Raw genomic sequence first — 17,803 nt, forward strand, 5'->3', positions numbered from 1 at the left:
GGCAGGGTGCCGTTGCACCAGGTCAGTCTTGGTGAAGTTTTTGAACTACTCAACTTTCATTACGCCTCCAAACAGTCAAGTTTTATTACACAAAGAAATCTTCTCATTTCTTTGTGCAATTAGTGTCTGTTTCTTTTAATCTGCTGTGGTAATTTGTTTGCAGACGAGTTGGGGAAAACAAACAACAACAAAATCATAAAGGGAAGATCATTTACAGCTGGTAAAGCGCCTGCGCAACAGCTCTAATTATCCTTTAATCTGCTGCTGTGCGCCGGCCAGAGCGTAGTAGGGGGGGGGGCGTGTTGAGCTTTGGCGGCGGCGTTCCTTGTTGTTCCGCAACAAGGAACGACGACAACTCGCTGCAAAACCAAGATACGTTTCAAAAGCCTCCAGCGTCAAACAGTGGGTGCCAGAGTTGCTATAGAGACCGGTGAGCCCACAGAGAAGCTGAGATTGTCAGAGATACGAAGAAACGCACGCGCACGTCCACAAAAATCATTCATGCGTCTAAGGTGTCTGTTTTCAGAGATAAAAATGTTTTTATTTGACATGAATGACCTGTTATTGCTGCACTAGCCCAGCAGCAGCAATGAGAGGACAGCTACAAAGTAAAAAAAAAAAAGAAGGATGTCTGTAATACATGAAAACACTTGAAGACACAAAAGAAATGCACACGCACTCAGTGTATATATAAGTCAGGTTAGCTAATGATCTGTAGATGTGTTGATTCTACCAGACTGACTGGGGCTCACTCATTACCCAGTGTACTTTTCAAAGACTAATGTGAGCCTTTGATCTGCTACCACTCTCTCCCACTCTCTTCAGCGTTTCCTTCTCAATTACACATCATCCATGTTATTTTCTGAACTCACAGCTGGCACCGCACCATCTTTATTAATCTCAGCCTCTCGGAGACCAACGTGTTCTAGCCTCGGTTAAACTGATGGTTACATAAAGTCGCTATGCTGGATGGATGAATGCAAAAATGGTAACTTCACAAAACCGTAAACAAGTAGGAAGGCAAAACGTCACGTTTTGAGCATATACGTTTAATATGAATTTTAATAACAACCCCTAACTATGTTTTTTCAAACACACTCATCCTTGTTTTAAATACTAACTGAGGACCTGGCCTTGACTTCCATTCATTTTCCACCCTTTCTATGGCTTAATCCTGACCCGAGGTCCTCATTGTACATCACAGCCCTCACTTTGGTGGCAAAATATGAAAAATCTGTTCTCCCTTAGCTGCAAGTACACACACACACACAACTATGACTACAACTAAGCATTACAGCGCTGCTGCCCCCATTCTGTGCGACCCAAAAAGCAGAAATGCATAGTGAGATTTGGCAGGTGACCCGATTTAGCCAATTTTAAACTCCCGTCTTATTCCGATCAGCGAACACACCCTACTAAGCACTACCAGATTCTCTGGACCACACACTTCGGTTTGGATGCTACTGGTGAGGAAAGAAGACTCAGAGTGAACGTTGTCAGTGCCATTGATGTTTAAAAGTATTTGAAAGAAAGCTGTATCTTCTGTTTTTATTGTCATGTTATAAGACATGTAGGTGAATAATTTCCTCTGCGACAGAGTTGAACTTTTGAGCATTTCACAGGAAGACAGCAGGGAGAACATCAAATTCACTCAGTTTTAGCCTTTTGAGCAACTAAAACTCTCTTTGTGATGGAAGACGTGAGAAATGTTGGAAGCGTGCTGGAAATGACAAGCTTAAAGTAAGGCTTCCTTCTGGAGAACGTACACACCGAGAAGACCGCTTTTGTTATTCTGACTGTGCTACCGTCACTGCAAACACAAGATGCTAAAGCCAGTTAAAATGTCACCGCCTCAATGATTTCGTCATTGCTTAAAAAAAAACAAGACAAAAAAAAAACAGCAACTCTGTTTGGATTATGAGTCTTAAATCGGAATCTACTAAAATCAGTGCTGGTGAGTCAAAGCTTTACCAAAACCAGATATCCACTACAAAATGTAACCGAAACGTCACCAAAAAGAGATTAGAAACGACAGTAATCAATGTAATGATGAGAAGTGAGGGAACATTGCTTGTTGGAGTAATCTTTATCGCAGCTCACCTATAAGCTCCTTGTTCCTGATGTCCAGGGCCATGTTTCGGAGCGCTGTGGCGACAGCGCAGACCACTTTGTCGTTGTCTATCCTCAGTAGCTCCACGAGAATAGGAAGGCCTTTCTCCTTACGGACGGCAGCCCGAATGTACACTGACCACTTCCGGGGAGAGAAAAAAATAGAAATAAAAAAACAAGAAGATGGTCAAAGTCCTCTACCATCAAACTGACAGCTGGAGACTTTTAATTATCGAATGTCAATTATACAAAAAAATGAGCTGCTGATCTGTGATGAGAAAATACTGATTCATTTGCTTCTCCTGACTGTTTCAATTAAACGGGTCCTCAGCATTCTTTACCTTGGGGACAGAAGTGAAAAATCTATTTTATTTAGGGGTTTGAGGGACTGATTCATCCTAAAATATGTCTTAGCTTTGCCCAAATTTTGCAGAGCTATAAGGGTGGGCCAAACAGTGGCAGCTAATCTGTTCTCAAAGCAGAGAGAAGGACCTTATGTATACACACATAAGGGTCCTTTCAGGATACACGAGCAGTTTGACACCATAATAGAAAATGTTCAACGCTGAAGACCACCTGCTCCCGCTGGTTCCCTTTCTTCCGCTGATTTTTCAAGAGCCCTCCTCTTCTATCTCTTATACTCTCTTTGTCCACACAGCTATCAGTGGAAAGCCTTATCAAATCAAAATCAGTCCCGACCACCTCACAGGCATCTGGACAGGACCGATGAAGAATACTCGCGGCCATGAAACCCCCGTCGTTTTTTTCCCCTCTCGTCTTTCTCTTTCCCCGACCGCATTTCATTTTGTTTTCTTCTCATTAGCCAACTAGCCTGCTTACAGGCAGACAAATGATGCAGGTATAAATACCCACGGTCACCCTACAGTTGCGTTCTTCTATGCTGCCCTTAAGCCTCTTATATGTCTTTCTCAAGGCGCAGGTTGCCTTTGCACCACCCCCAGACGACCATGGCGACTTGAGTCATTCATTATAGCCGTCCAGTCCCCTCCCTCAGCGCACTGCTTTCGGCTTTTGGGAGCCTGTCTCCAGTCTCCGATGTACGGCGTTTTGGAGCGTGTAAATAGCAAGTGGCAATAACAAACACATCCGTTGCTCCGGAATAATATTACATGTTTTGTAACATGCGAAATCCCCAAGATTAAGATCTAATAAAACTCAGCAGGTGGCTACAGCCAGCAAATGTAATATTGCCGCAACAGATTTTGCCCCGAGTGGGAGTCCTTTTATGCTCTCTGGGAATAAAAGAGAGCGCCGCGTTTCATTCAAGAGCAGCCCCCTGCCCGGTCTGAGCGTGCTTGTTTACCTGACCCTTTTGAAACAATACCCATGACTTTTGGAAGTCAAGAAAAGACATGTACCTCGCCCGGCAAGCCCTGTCGGATTCCTATTCGCAAACCCACCTCTCACTCATAATCCCTTCTAAAGACGTGGCATCTTAAAACAGTGGAAAAAAAAACAGGGCTGCAGAGAGGATTAACACCATGAAAAACGCTATTTTTATTCCGATAAATTAATGAGGGGTGAAAAAAAAAACAACAAAACAAAAAAAAAAAAACGGAAGAAACTCTGAAAACAAATCATAATTACCTTCCAGCTGCCTGCAGCAAGGTTCTGTAGGGCCCCGGCGGCACCTTCGAGTGTGTCGGGGTTTGAGCATTCAGAAAGCAGGGTGAGGTATGGCTTGACGATGGTGGGATGCCACAACATCTGAACCCCTTTGGGGGGCTCTGCTGTGTCCGGAAAGGGGCTCACACCATCCCACTGCAAAAAGAGGAGAGCGGACACTATAAACGTCGCAATGAAAGATTTGGCAAGGAAACGTTCTAAGTCATAAGTCAGCAGATAATAGGAAGGGGAAAAAGCAAAGTTGCTGCATTTGATCATTTTCCGTGAGTCCTAATCCACTTTTTGTGGAAAATACCGGGTGAGGAAGTGATAGATGTCTTTGGAACTCACGCTAAATCGTGTGAATACGATTATAAGAAGAAAAACGCAGTTTAAAATGTCTCCTTTTCTGTTTTTGAAACAATTGTGACATACTGTTAAACTGCAGAGCTGTATGAGCGACTCATTTCTCGTAAATACGCTGTGACGTCATCTTTGTTCCGAACACAAATAATCAACGATCAATCACATCGGAGAGGCTGATTAATGAGCCTGTCGAGAATAAAAAAATCTAACACATAACTGTAAATAAAAGCTTTTTCTTGTATAATATCAAGTAGCACAGCGTTGTAATTTATGTTGGAACGATCGTTAAAAATAGAATATGTTGTAATGGGGTGCACATTGCATTTACAGGTGTGCAAAAAGCAATAAAACAATAAAATCTGTTTTCAAAGGACTAAAGGCCAAATAACCCTTATAATCTAGCTTTTATTCATACAGACCCTGCTGTCTCATAACCTCGGATATTTTGCTGTTTTGGTGCATTTTCTGCAATGCAGACAGATAAAGCTTTGATAAGTTGAGTGGCTTTGAAAATTTTTCTGTTTTATTTTACTACAATTGTGTTTTTGCTAAACCCTGTTGTTACTGATAGCGATTAAAGAGAAACCAGAATAAGCCAGCGTCAATATTTGCAGGTCAGAGCTTTATAAAGTCAGTGATCAAAATAAAATAAATAAAAAATAGCCAGATAATCTCTGATCATTGCATCTGTCGTGATCCTTTCCATTCGTGGAAATCTAGCAGATCATGTTACAAAATGTGTATTATAGTTGTCAAAGCTTTTTCCTAAAAGATTTTCCCCCTTGATACCATAATCAGGATAAACATGCAGTGACTTTTTGGTTCAGAGCTAATTTCAGGGAACAAAAGCATTTGATCTCGTAGCATTTGCTCGTTCTCTCACTACGTTTGAACAACTTAATACCGCTGCAGTTTTATGTCACACTATGCTGCTTGCATGTCAGCTTTTTCATAGAAATGTTTTGCAATAAAACTTTGTTAGAAGAAAACTGTAGCTCTGAAAGCACTTAGGGCGCTTTTGTGTGCAAGCACGGCTTGCAAATGTAACAAACGGCAACAGTGACGCTGAGGGCAGCGCTCTCATGTGAAGTAAAATATCAGCTTAACACACAAAACACCTCATTTATAATATGCATACATATCATATTTTTAGCTGCCTCTGTGTGCTGCTTCTATGTTTACCACAATTACTGTGTGCTCAGCCTGCTTATATGAATTGTCATTAGACATAACATTCTTTATTATTATAAAATTGTGTGCATTGCTGCAGTGTCCTCGAACAAAAAACAGCTTGGTTACTGTATAGAGAGACAACGATAGTTATTTGTTGGACAGGAACATAATATAAGTCTGCTTTTTTTGTGCAGCAAAGCCGGAGACATGTTTGTTCTTTCCTTTTTACAATTTTCTTTTGTGGACTGTGAGAACATTGTCCATTATATTTAGCAACTTGCAAAACATTCTTCCTTGCAGTCATGCAAAGGGTATCCAGAGCCGTCCCCGGTACAGAGGCAGCCCTTTTTATCAAGCTCGGATTCTTCGCGTCTCTGGCTCAAAGAAACGGGCAGATAATGGGCACAGCAGGAACACCGTGGCGTGTCAGGATGTACGAAAACAAAAGATGACAGCAAACAATTTTTTTTTTTTTTAAAAGTGCATTTTGCCCGTGACAACATATATATTTATTGTAATAACATCCAAAAAGAACTGTTTGCCATTGGTTGAATTTCACAGCTGGGAATGGAGTTTCTCAGCTACACAAACAGGCCAATTATCCAGTAGCCATATTTTCTTTTTCCTAAATCCTCCTCGGAATCTGTTCAGTTCCTGTAAGGCCTCTTTTTCCCTGTCTGTTAAAGCAGATATTTTTAAACATTTATACAGACTATACACTACACAGAATAATCTCAAATGTGTAAAACTGAAGTACTAATAAATATGCAGAGATACTGTATATAGTATGCATCTTAAGAAAGTCACATTAACTGAAAAAAATAATAATAATAATCTTGTATAAAGGCTTAGTTATACTCGGGTGTTGGGGCATTGCGTAGGTCTGTGTGGACGACATGCGAGCGAATAGAAGCGCTGTAGAACCTCGTGCCCTGTTCAATGCGTCAAGCATAAACTTAGCTTGAGGATGATGGAGTTGACTATAGAAGGGTAATTAGTTGACAGAAATAAGCTGTAACCTGTAAACCAAAGAAAGAATATGAACAAAAGCTGTACTGTAACACGTCTAGCCCATGTCTTGATGAAGTTACTGGAACCCTGTGCGATGCTGTCCGTTTTTGCCTTGGTTTTTTTCTTTTCACGCTCGCTTTTCGATAAGGAGAAACCTCACAACCTGTTTCGTCCATATTTCTCTGTCTTTCTCAATTCTTCGCCTGGATCTCTTTGTCCCCGCTGCGCGTCTCCTTCCCTGTTTTCATTCTAACCCTCGCCCCTCAGACTGCTTCGTTTTTCATCTTTCTGTCAACACCTTAGACTTTGCTCCACTGATTCCCCTTCTCCTGTTTGCCTCCAAGTAAAACCAGGCAGGTGTGTGACTTCAGAGAGTTTCTATCAAGTGTGTGAGGCATTTTCTTTTTTAATCTTATACACAGATTCTCCAATAATAAAAAAAAGGCATCTAAAAATCAAAATGTTTGCATGAATTGTAAACTGATTTACATCGTTCTGTCCAAGATGTTCCAGCATCCTGGAATGTTTTTTGACGCAGGTGACATGGGCAGTTGCCCTTGGCGCCATCGAAATGATGTGGGGTGAGGGTTGGGCACGGGCATCAATTTAAAAAAAATATAAACAAGTACCTTTGAACCTCTCAGCTGTGCCCTAAAAGAGCTTTTTCTATTCCACTTTTTTTTTTGTATGTGCAGACAGTCAAGAGTCGGTGCCCTGCTGTGTTGAGTAGACGCACCCTGTTTGCTGCTGTCAGAGAGGGCAGCAGACGCACTGCACAGGCTGCCACACATCTGATAGGTTTGCATGAGGCAGGGCCGCGTTGTCAATCAAAATGAACCCATGTGAAGTGGAGCAAAAGGAAACCTGTGTCGTCCTTCATGCCTTTACATAGAGAGCCTCGGCGCTTTGTTAAGGGACGCGTCAAGGGGGAAATTTTGAAGAAATCACGTCTTTGCAAACGGCGAGCGTATCTGTGTATGCTTTGCATTATGATGCCACCCTGGAACTGAGAAAAAGGTTTTACTATTGTGGCTCAGCATGGCCTGCCTGGTTGTGAATAGCAGGTTTAGTGCAGCTCCGGGTTCCAACAGGAAGGAACTCGAAATAGGGGCACGCTCCTGAGAGAGGCAACACACTGGCGCAAAAAGCAAGCTGGCATTTGTTTGTTGTGTGGTTTGTAATGTTATAAAACGATGTAAAGGTGAAATTGTTGATTTTTTTTTTTTCTTTTTGCTGCTTTAAAGGGATGAAGTGCTGACTGGATTCAAGACCTTGTGCCTTTCAATGCTGAAGCTGCTTTTGAATTCTGTTTGCTGCCTTCTGGCTGGTTTTATCAACTTGTATTGTTGTCTAATATTTATTTTCATATAATTTCAGTGAAGTCTAATCATTATATTTGTGTGCCAAAGGAGGACGGCTTCTGGTCCTAGAGACTTGCTATTTACTAAATAGTGCTGATAATTGAATGGTATTCGTCTTCTTTTTCATTCCAAGTCCAGGATGATTACAACCAACAAAATTTGAGTTCTGAAATGTATTTTATGTTGTCAAGCTGAATGTTTTTGAGCCTCTACCGGGTCAGTCAGTTAGAATAACTGCTCAAGTTGACAATTGGTCAAGAACTTTGTTTTTTTCCCCCACTTTAGCTAAAAACAGAACAAGAAAAATAGCCTTTCTGCAACCGCTTTGGAGCTGCAGCGTCACACCATAGTTTCTAGGCCTTTTCTGGCTCCTAAGCCAAATAATGGCAAGAAAACTAAAAGGGAAATAAATAAAAAAACACAGTAACAACAGCTTGGCTCTGCATATGTGTTTCAATAGTCCGTTAAGAATATTCTCCCACATTGCCTCAGCTATTGTTCTTTATTGCAAAGAAATAATCAAAGCGAGTTTAGTCTGCCTCTAAAAGTTTCCCTGTATTTTTTCTCAGTTTTTTTTTCCTGACATAATTCAGTCTCTTAGCTTCAGTCCATTACATGTCTACTCTGAGTGTCTCATCTGATTGTCTGTCAACAACCTTTTAGCCTCGGTGTCTTTGAAGGACAGTTTACAAAGGTACCCCGCGTAAACGGTCACTGTTGTAAAAAGATGATCTGAGATGTGAAACCTAAACAAAAACAAGCTTACTGTCAGCCCTCGTGGGGTTTGTTTTATACAGAAAGAGCTGCATGTTTCATTAGCATAGTCTGGGTCAGAAATATTTGAGTTATGCAAATGTTTTATTGGAAAATCTAAAACTAGAGAAACAATTAACGTACAAATAACTAAAAAGGAAAGCCCCCATTTTAAATTTGATTTTAAACTTTGAAGTATAAAAATGATGCCTGGTGTTGGGCAGCAAACTGTGTTAACTATTTAGACAAAAAAAAAAAACAACAACATATGGACAGTGGAGAAATAGGATGCAAATGAGGAAAGTTATACTATTAATGAAGTTTGAATTCAAAATATTTAATAATGTAAGATATAACTAACTGCAAAAAAGTGGCTTTAATAATTAAAAACAGATCCTTTAAACTCAGCTTGAAGAGCACACAGTGATCTGTGACTTTCCTCTCTCTTTTATTTTTTACTTCATATCACTGTTAAAAGAAGAGCTTCTTCAGCCAATCACAGCTTGTTCCTGCTTTATCATAAGAAGCTCATCTTTTACTTTTTCACCCATGCGTCTGTTTGCAGATATTGAAGAAGGAGGCGAGGGGCCGGTGAGAAAATGAACTGAATGTACTTTATGAGGGATCAAATAATACAAGACTAATTCACTGCCAGTATTTTGTTAGTATTAACAGTATAGGCTGTAAGTTCTGTCACACGTCATGGCTTTTGCTGGGACTTTGCCTTCTTCTTGTAAAGCCATGAATCTACTACAAAGAACCAAGTACTAAAGAACCAGATGCCATCTGACTCCTTTGACAGTCTTTTCCTCTGAGGTGCATCTTCCAAAGACGGAGGGAGAGCTTCATCACATTTATCCAACTTGACCCATTTTGGACTGGTACTATCACCACAGAGGATTTCAGAAGATGCTTTCTTTCAAAAGATTAGTCATAACTACAGAACTTTAAGAAGTAAAGGCCTGGGTGAAAATGTTCTATTTGTGGAGTACGCTTGATATGGATCCTGTTCCTTAAAGGCAAATTCATTTAAAAGTCAAGTCCTACAGGGAAACAGGCGTGTGTTTTTTTGCCATTGGGTACCGAGGTCTTTTTTTCTAAATCTTCTTCGGAGGCATCAAAGTATTTAATTTTGCTCCTCTTTCTGAAACAGAGAGGGTGAGGTAAAAGGCCTTGGAAATTTCTTTTGTTCCTGGGGACAGTTCTTGCCGTCTAATTGCAGTTAAATTACAAAATCAATGCGGTGGCTGCCCGTGTATTGCTGTGTTCTGCAGGGAAAACTGGGATGGTGTTTTCAGACCACTGTTTAGCCCGAATGGCTGAAGAAAACTAAAAAAAGACCCAATGTGGAAATGCAACAGTATCCTTGGTTTTAAAAAACAACAACACATGTAACATATAAGTAGGCTTGAAGAAAAATAATCCCGATACACTTCCAAATATTTCAATTTTGGTCTAACAAACTCAAATATTTTATCATACCATTATGTTTGGCTTGTGATTTTGGTGATTTGTTTAAAAAAAAAAAAAATTGCTGTTTGACCCCACTAAGTAGATTCACCAGATACTATCAAAGACTCCCAACGTTGCTTTGACTCCCATCAAATCCCTGCATGAACTTCGGGGGGTATTTCTCAATTACAACATCAATAGAAGTCCCCTTTTATGAAAAGTGAAAGTAAAAACCTTCTTGACGTATTGACATGACTGGAAAAAATTTGTTTCATTCATCAGTTTCGTTGTACGAAACCACTATACAATTTCATACAATAACGTTGCTTTTTGTTTGTCTTTTTGCGCTGATCACTGTGTTATTTTTGCCCTTACCTGGTCAGCTCCCTTCTTTTTCTTCTTCTTCTTCCCCCAGCAGCCAGAGCTCTCTCCCTCGCAGCCATTTGCATCACAAAGCAGCCCGTCCAGCTCTTCGAGACCACCTTGCTGGCCATGGGATGTCTCCGCAGCCAGTCTGTATGACAGGTTCCTCAGAATACAAACGCAGTTCTCCACAGTCTGGAGATAAAGCAGGTGCAGGAGAGGAAGTGAGGAGGGAAGAGAAATGGTGCGGGGAGGAGGAAGATGAGATGAAGAAAAGATAAACGGTAAAAGTCGGGATGACAGATCTGTTTGAAAACAAAAAGGAAGTTCAAAACGAGGCAATCACTTGAAAAGGGAAAAAAAAAAACCCACTCGTATAAAATATAAACCCTGTGGCAGCAGCCATGAGAAAGACAGTTTTGAGAAAAACAAAAGAACGTCCATAATCTCTCAGGTAATATGTTTCTGCATTTTGTTAGCGCTGACTTTGAAATAAGATTAGCAAACACGCCAGCAAATGAGGAAAAATGACAAACCCAATATATTATCACACACCTCATTTAACACTCAGTTCTGAGGCAAACCCTGAAGTCACAGGGCCTGTGCACGAGTGTGTCGCTCTACATGAACGAGCCATGTCTTACAACATTTGTTGTTTATTCTTAAACGTGTACTTCAGAGACTTTCGTGTGGCCGCACGTGTTTGCATATCGTTGGGAAAGGGGAGTCGGCGAATCAGCGGAGTGGAAATGATCAAAGACGAATCATCAATCTTCTCTGACCGTTGGTTTACACAAAGACGACTAAGGAGTGTAATTGAACAGCCTCAAGAGATGCAACAAAGAAAAACAATGTCTCACTCCAGTGGGCTGCAGTCATGTCTGAAATTCTATTCACAGCGTATTACACAACGAGGTTGGAGAAGTTATCTTTAATTTACAATTTACTGTGACATTTCATATTTCGATCTGTTGTTTCACATTTATTGTGAAGTCTTATATTATAGTATACATGGTTTACAGAGTGAAAAAAAAAAAAACACTTTCTGACGGTTCTATATGTAGCCAGTGGTCAGCACTCTGAAGTCAGGGTCAGGTGTAGAGCACCATTCTTACCACGAGTATCATTTATGGAGATTCCAAAGGAACAAAAGTTTTGCACATTTACGTTTCTTATTTCTATTGCATGTGCTTGTGTAAGCTCTCAACCTATACTCCCATGTTCTTTTTGTCTATATACTCCTGTGAGTCACGAAACTATATACATTAATAGGTGCATTAGTGAATGATAATAATAATGGAAAGACAATGTAGTACCTAGAACCTAAAGCTACGGTTTTATAGTATTTCAAGGATTTTTGATAGTGTATAACCAAAGTTGAGCACTATCCGTTTAGAAAACAAGTTAAAATTAAAACTATTTTAATTATGTGACATACACAGGGTAAAATTCGACCTGAACATGTCAAACTATGACTGGTAAAACTTAAGAGACATTCATGAAATGTCAGTTGCGAAATATACCAATATGGTTATAGCTGTATTTCCAAACTTCTGAATGTTTCAGTGAGTGACTTTAGAACCATAAACTGAAAGTGAAAAGAAGATATTTGCAATGTGACCCCCAACAGATGACAGAGGGGTCACAAACAATTATCTAAAGCATATCCAAGACCCGAGAAGAAGTACAAGAGAGCTCCAGAAAGACCTTGGAATGCACACCTACTGCGCAAGACTCCACTGCTGAAGATGTGGCGTTTTGAAGCGTGTTTAAAATTTTCTGCACAAGAATTAGGCAAACAAGTGAAATACTGGAATAATCTACTCTAGTCATATGAAACCAAAGACTAATTGGTTAAAATCCCACCTGAGCAATGCATTTTATTAGTTTCTGAATTCAAGAGACATCTTGAAGTTGTCATAACCAATACACGGCTTTTCCCACAAAGATATTCAATGATATATTCCCTGTGTAATTCTAGCTTTTAGACATTACTTTAATTAATATGCTAATTTCATTTGATTTCTTTGAATGTGTGGATTACTTGGATTTTGTTTGCCAACATCTGATGTGAAACTCAATAGAAAAATTTGAAATATATTTACTGAGAGAAAATGTCAATGTTTTCTTTCTACCGGCTTTGTATTGGGAAAGGTAAATTGCCCTCGTTTTGTTGGGATGTTAAAAACAGCTGGATATCAGAAGATGTTTGGGTGGGTGGAAGTGAGTTGGCAAGTACACCGTGTGATTATGTAGCATTTCCAATGTTTCTCTGTGCAATACAGACCAGGAGCACTGTTTCGTAACCTAAACTTATTGTAAATGGAAATTAACACGTTATTCAAAATAAGAAACTGCTGCCATTGCTATTGTTTAATATATGCACATCTGGCCATAGACTGTCAGTAGTCCTAAAGAGATGAATTTGAGGTATAAATTCATAAAACCACTTTTAAAGGTAAATGAAAGTGACGGCATGAGTGTCATGATTAAGACAATTCTGTTAATCAGTTGCATCAAATCATCCAATCATGGCTTTTTGACAGGAAACTTGGTTTTAGACACAAAAGTTAAAATTACCCAAATATGAACAAACACCCAGAACTACTTCAAATTTGTCCGGATGTCTCGACACAAACGTAGAAGGAAGTTTAGTGATAAATATCTTGATCAAAAACCTTTGCAAGACAGACATAAACATATGATATATTGTTAAGAAAATCATAAAAATATACAATGTAAAAAAAGGTCTAATTTTAAGCCATATTTTTAAAGAATAAAATCTTAATAGTACTTTTTTTTCAACAGTTTATATCTGTTAATTCAAGAACCTTTGGTGATCCTTTGTTAGATTTACCTAAAATGTCAAAAAATTTTTTTACAATGTGTCAGTTAGGAGCCCTGAACATTTACACTGTTTTATTTATCTAGCTCCAAATTCAAACGATTCTGCAATATTTCCACCATTCTTAGAAAAGTAGACCTTTTTATTGTCATTATGAAACATTTCCTTGTAAGTAATTTCCAGAACACACCAAAGGCTACAACGGCCTGAGCAGCACAATGCTGAAGTAGGATTAAGTAGAAGGAAATGCAACTGAAGGGCAAACTGGGCACCCAGGTAATGTCCATGTTTGTTGCTGCAGTAACAATCCGATGGTTCATCTGCCAATCGGTCTTTGTTACTGAGGCAACAACGGTCCTCTGGCGACAGCAGTCAAGCTGTGGCGAGGGGAGGATGGTTAAACAGTGATTAAGAATGGCCATTTAGAAAAGACTGCAAGACAGGGAGACCTTGAGAAGTCAGCCATCCACAGCACTATTTATGTAATATTGACTGGCCCCCACACACTGTCTTCTGTACACTGCACACCAACATGAATGTGTTCCCACACAGAAAAATGCAGAGTGAACATAAATCCACTCAACTTTGACTGCTAGTTTAATTGGCTGCGGGAAATGCTCCGATACTTTAGATTTGAAAGCTGTAACTTGGCGTAATGAACTAAACACTTCTCGAAAAACAACAACAACGCGAAGAAAAATCCTCGTCCTTGTGGTAATTGGCAATAAAGCGAGATTCAGATTTCACCAGAGTGTCGGGTGTGACAAAGAACCGTAGCGGCTCTATGCTTCCCTGCATAGGCGATGGATGTTTCCGAATGAAACACAGATCCTGTGTATAAAAAAGGCAACATTTTCAGGGTAAAAACCAATAAATACCTTGCTGTCGATCTCACTGCTGCCCAGAGAGGTCTGGATAACGTAGAGCAGAGCGTCTGTAAGGCCGTCACACTCCCTCATCCTTCGTCGGGCCTCCTCGCCAGCTGAGCTTACGTTTCTGAAACACACCAAAAACTAACCGTGTAAGGAAGATGAGACAAGAAGACTGATTAAAACAAAGAAGAAAGCTTGTCTTTGAAGACAGAAAAAGAGCAAAAGTAGAGGCTGACAAAGTGCAGATTATGTGGCTCTTGTTAAACTCTTTTTAAGCTAAACATTTGAGTCTACCTTGAAGGTCCACCTAAGTTTGAAACACAACTTAAGCCTTAAACTTAAGAAAATGAGGGAAAGAAGTTACTTCATTGAGAAAGTACCTGGATTTCACAACCAAGAAGCACGACAAACACAGCTACGGTATTCTTCTAGTTTTAAGCAGCCTTTCTATTAATGATCTATAGCAGGGGTGTTAAACTCATTTTGGTTGAGGAGCCGCATACAGCTTTATCTGATCTCAAGAGGGCCACACGAGTTAACTCATTGCAAGATTAAATAGAACTAATAAAAGTGGACTTGTTGTTGATTTTTATATTAAATTCATTTCACTTTTACACAATATATTATGAATAACCTCAGCGTTTTTAAGAAAAGTATGTACAATTTCAACAAAACTTTTACTCAGTTAAACATTTACTTGTGCATTATGCATAAGAACTGATCACAGTGATTATACAATGTTGAAAAACATTTATTCACATTTTTTGGAACTTAAAAACACTGTCCTACATGACATAATACATTAAACAGATAAAAATTAGGAAATGATTTAAATTTTTCCACACCTGAAGCTTAATCTGCTAATTAAACCACAGCGCCCCCCGTGGACAATATAGGAACTGTATATTTTCAATTAAACGAAGTACATGTTTTTTTTCAATAATTGTTTTATCATTCTCTTCCTTTTATCTCCTCTTTTTTTCACCTTTTCTTTTTTCTTCTTGTTCTTTCTTTCCTCTCCTACCTTCCCATTGTAGTGTCCATATCATTTGAGATATTCCCCACATGAATCATAATAAAACTATTCACATTCAGAAATCAAGTGGAGCACTATGGCAAAAGCAGTACTGCTCCACTTGTGAAAGTCAAATCTGATGAGCTCTTTTTGGCATTAAGACAGCAATTCTTATTGCCACATTGCCAGACAGGACACTGGAAATTTTTTTTTTTTTTTTTTTTTTTTATAATGATAATGCATTTAGCCACAGGGCCGGACTAAATTGTTCGGCGGGCCGGATCCGGCCCGCGGGCCGTATGTTTGACACCCCTGATCTATAGAGATAATTAGACATCCACAGAGAAACCGTCTGGTGACCCAAATCGGACGATCAGCTTTTAACCTGACTCGCCCTGCAGGCTGGTTGGTCAGTGAACACACCATGTCACACCAACACTCATAGGTATAAAAATCATTTCTAAGGGAAGGAGACTTAAAGGTATCCATTTTCAGTATCGGTGAGGTGTTAAAAATTGAAGTCGGATAAACCACAGAAGATGTGAGACGCCATTTAAAATTAAATTGAAAATGTCTAGGGGGATTTGTCTGTGGGCCATTAATGTTGCTGCAGCAAAGTGCCAGACTGAGGCAGATAACAGGGAGGGAGAATATACAACAGCAACGTTGTGCTGTTTATCTTGCTGAGCTTTTAACATATCATGCATGCAGGAAGTGAAAATGATGGCAGTCATCCAAACATCTCTGAGTTAGGGTTAGAGTCTCCAATTTCTAGGGCAGACAAACAGAGGCTGCTGTTTTAATGTTACAAACGCTGTCCACTCTGTTTGCTGACATAAAAAGCTAAAGAAAGTTTACAATGCAAATACCTTAATCCTTTTTGGCTTACTATGCTTCTAAATAACACAAAAACTTTAGTTGTGTCTCACACAAAGGGCATGAGGTTGCCTCAGCTTGTAATATAAATTATAGATGATTTTCTTTTATTATAATTCTTAAAAAGAAATCTGCATTCCCTAAAAATGGCAGATAAAAGCTTTACAACCCCCCCCCCCCCAAAAAAACACACACACACAAAAAAGTGTACATTTAAAAATGTTCACAATATTCTGATCATGTCCGTAGAAATGATGGATTTTAAGTAAATCTGAGGTCCTTGCTTCTGATGGTTGAATTTGTCTGGGTTTTAACAACAAATTAATGTGAAGAACTCTAGAATCAGAAACAGATAGTGACTCATTTTCCTGGGTTAGACATGAAACTGGCATGTATTACAATATTATACTGTTGTTGTCTACAAAGCCCTTCTTTTCAGCCATATTATACATGACAAAAAACTTTATAGGTTAAAGAGGGTTTAAGATGTCCTGCTGACAATAACAAAAACATAGTAACATTTTCAAAGAGAAAGATATGTTTGGTTCTTTTTAAGGTAAAAACAACAATAGCAAAAAAATAAATAATTAATTGCACATGTAGATTCTATACAAATTAAGCAAAACGTGCGCTAAACCGTTTAAGTACGGAGGTGTCAGTTTGTACGCAAATAATGTCTCTGGCCACCTTTCAGGATATCAGAATGTAAGTAGCTGTCCGTGTAGGAGTACCTTAGAGACAAATGACTCCCAGCAATCCTAAAACCTCATAGCCACAACCACTCAATTTACTGCCTCAGCATGGTTGTATTTAGCAGAATCAATTCTTGTCAATTCCACTGAAGAGCACAAACGGAAGGGCACAATCCTGTCCTGTAAAATCAAGATAAATGGGAAGGTGCCGAGCGCTCGCGTTTGTGTTCGAGGGTCAAACGGTGCATCTTTAGATGTACATGTTGGTTGGTTATTCAGTAAATCAGGGTAATCAGCAATTTGTACCAACTAGTCAGCTATGTCTTTTGTTCAAGAGCTATATATGAAGTAGATAAAAAAAATGCCACAGACATATTAGAGTTTAGCTTCAAATCTAATCAAAGTAAAGCAGTAATTAATATCCATTTAAGCTGCAGACCGCTGCTAAGGCAGCATGCCAGCACAAGAAGGGGACGAACAAAGGAACCATTAACATTTAGTCACATTAGTTTAAACATTATTCCCTTAAGATGAAATTTAACAGAACAGATGAGACAATGTGGTGAGAATAAAGAGTCAAATCTGTCATGCCGGCATAATAAAGATCACAGCTGTTTTGGCCGCTCTATGAAATTAGGTTATTCAGAAATCGTCTTGATAAAAAAAAAAAAAAAAAACACAGAGAAGAGAGAAAGAACTCAATTAAAACTTCACGTTCATGGCTCCCCTCTTCCAAGAGAAGGTCAAATCAGTTTCACCCGCTTTGAATGCTAATGGACAAACAATTCCACTATGGAGATGGAGCTTAGCAGAGACAAGCCTCTGTCGAGTCGATATTAAACAACAGAACAGTGCAAACACTTCACCTTAACAAATGTTTAAGCAATGAAGGCAAGAGGTGGGTGGAAGAGGAAGAAAGTTGAAGTATTTACCGCTTAATTGTGCAGCCTTGAGTGTTCAGGGTCCCACAAAGATGCACATGAAGCTATTTGTCCGCTGACTTACAATGAATGCAGAGAAATATGGTTGAATTTGCCCATTTATATGCGATGTCGCATACATATTCAAAGTGAGGAAATCCTCCAAAAGAGAGAACAGGTAGAACGGGTTGTTGAGAAGTTAATTATTTTCAATGTCACATAATAGCAGTAATGCAAGGATCAGAAATACCCAAGCCTAAAGAAACGTTCTCAATGGAGCATCGGTGGCAGATTGTGTGTTTTATGACCAGCATAACTAACACATGTTTATGGATGGATGGATGGGAAAACTGTAGTTCTTACACTGAC

The 17,803-nt window shown here is 39.3% G+C and overlaps 1 protein-coding gene across 4 annotated transcripts in view; it reads right to left on the reverse strand.

The window, feature by feature from the left end:
• The window catches only part of ctnnd2a (catenin (cadherin-associated protein), delta 2a), a 210,485-nt gene that overhangs the window by 42,151 nt on the left and 150,531 nt on the right, over positions 1-17,803 (reverse strand). For all 4 annotated transcript variants that reach the window (XM_036124884.1, XM_036124881.1, XM_036124883.1 and 1 more), the window contains 4 exons: positions 13,938-14,055; positions 10,227-10,409; positions 3,718-3,891; positions 2,101-2,251 (listed from right to left, as the gene is read on the reverse strand). In XM_036124884.1, coding sequence (XP_035980777.1) covers positions 2,101-2,251; positions 3,718-3,891; positions 10,227-10,409; positions 13,938-14,055 — 626 coding nt within the window. The remainder of the gene's footprint in view (positions 1-2,100; positions 2,252-3,717; positions 3,892-10,226; positions 10,410-13,937; positions 14,056-17,803) is intronic.

This window comes from Fundulus heteroclitus, chromosome 21, assembly GCF_011125445.2.
Source record: "Fundulus heteroclitus isolate FHET01 chromosome 21, MU-UCD_Fhet_4.1, whole genome shotgun sequence".
Classification (NCBI taxonomy): Eukaryota; Metazoa; Chordata; class Actinopteri; order Cyprinodontiformes; family Fundulidae; genus Fundulus; species Fundulus heteroclitus.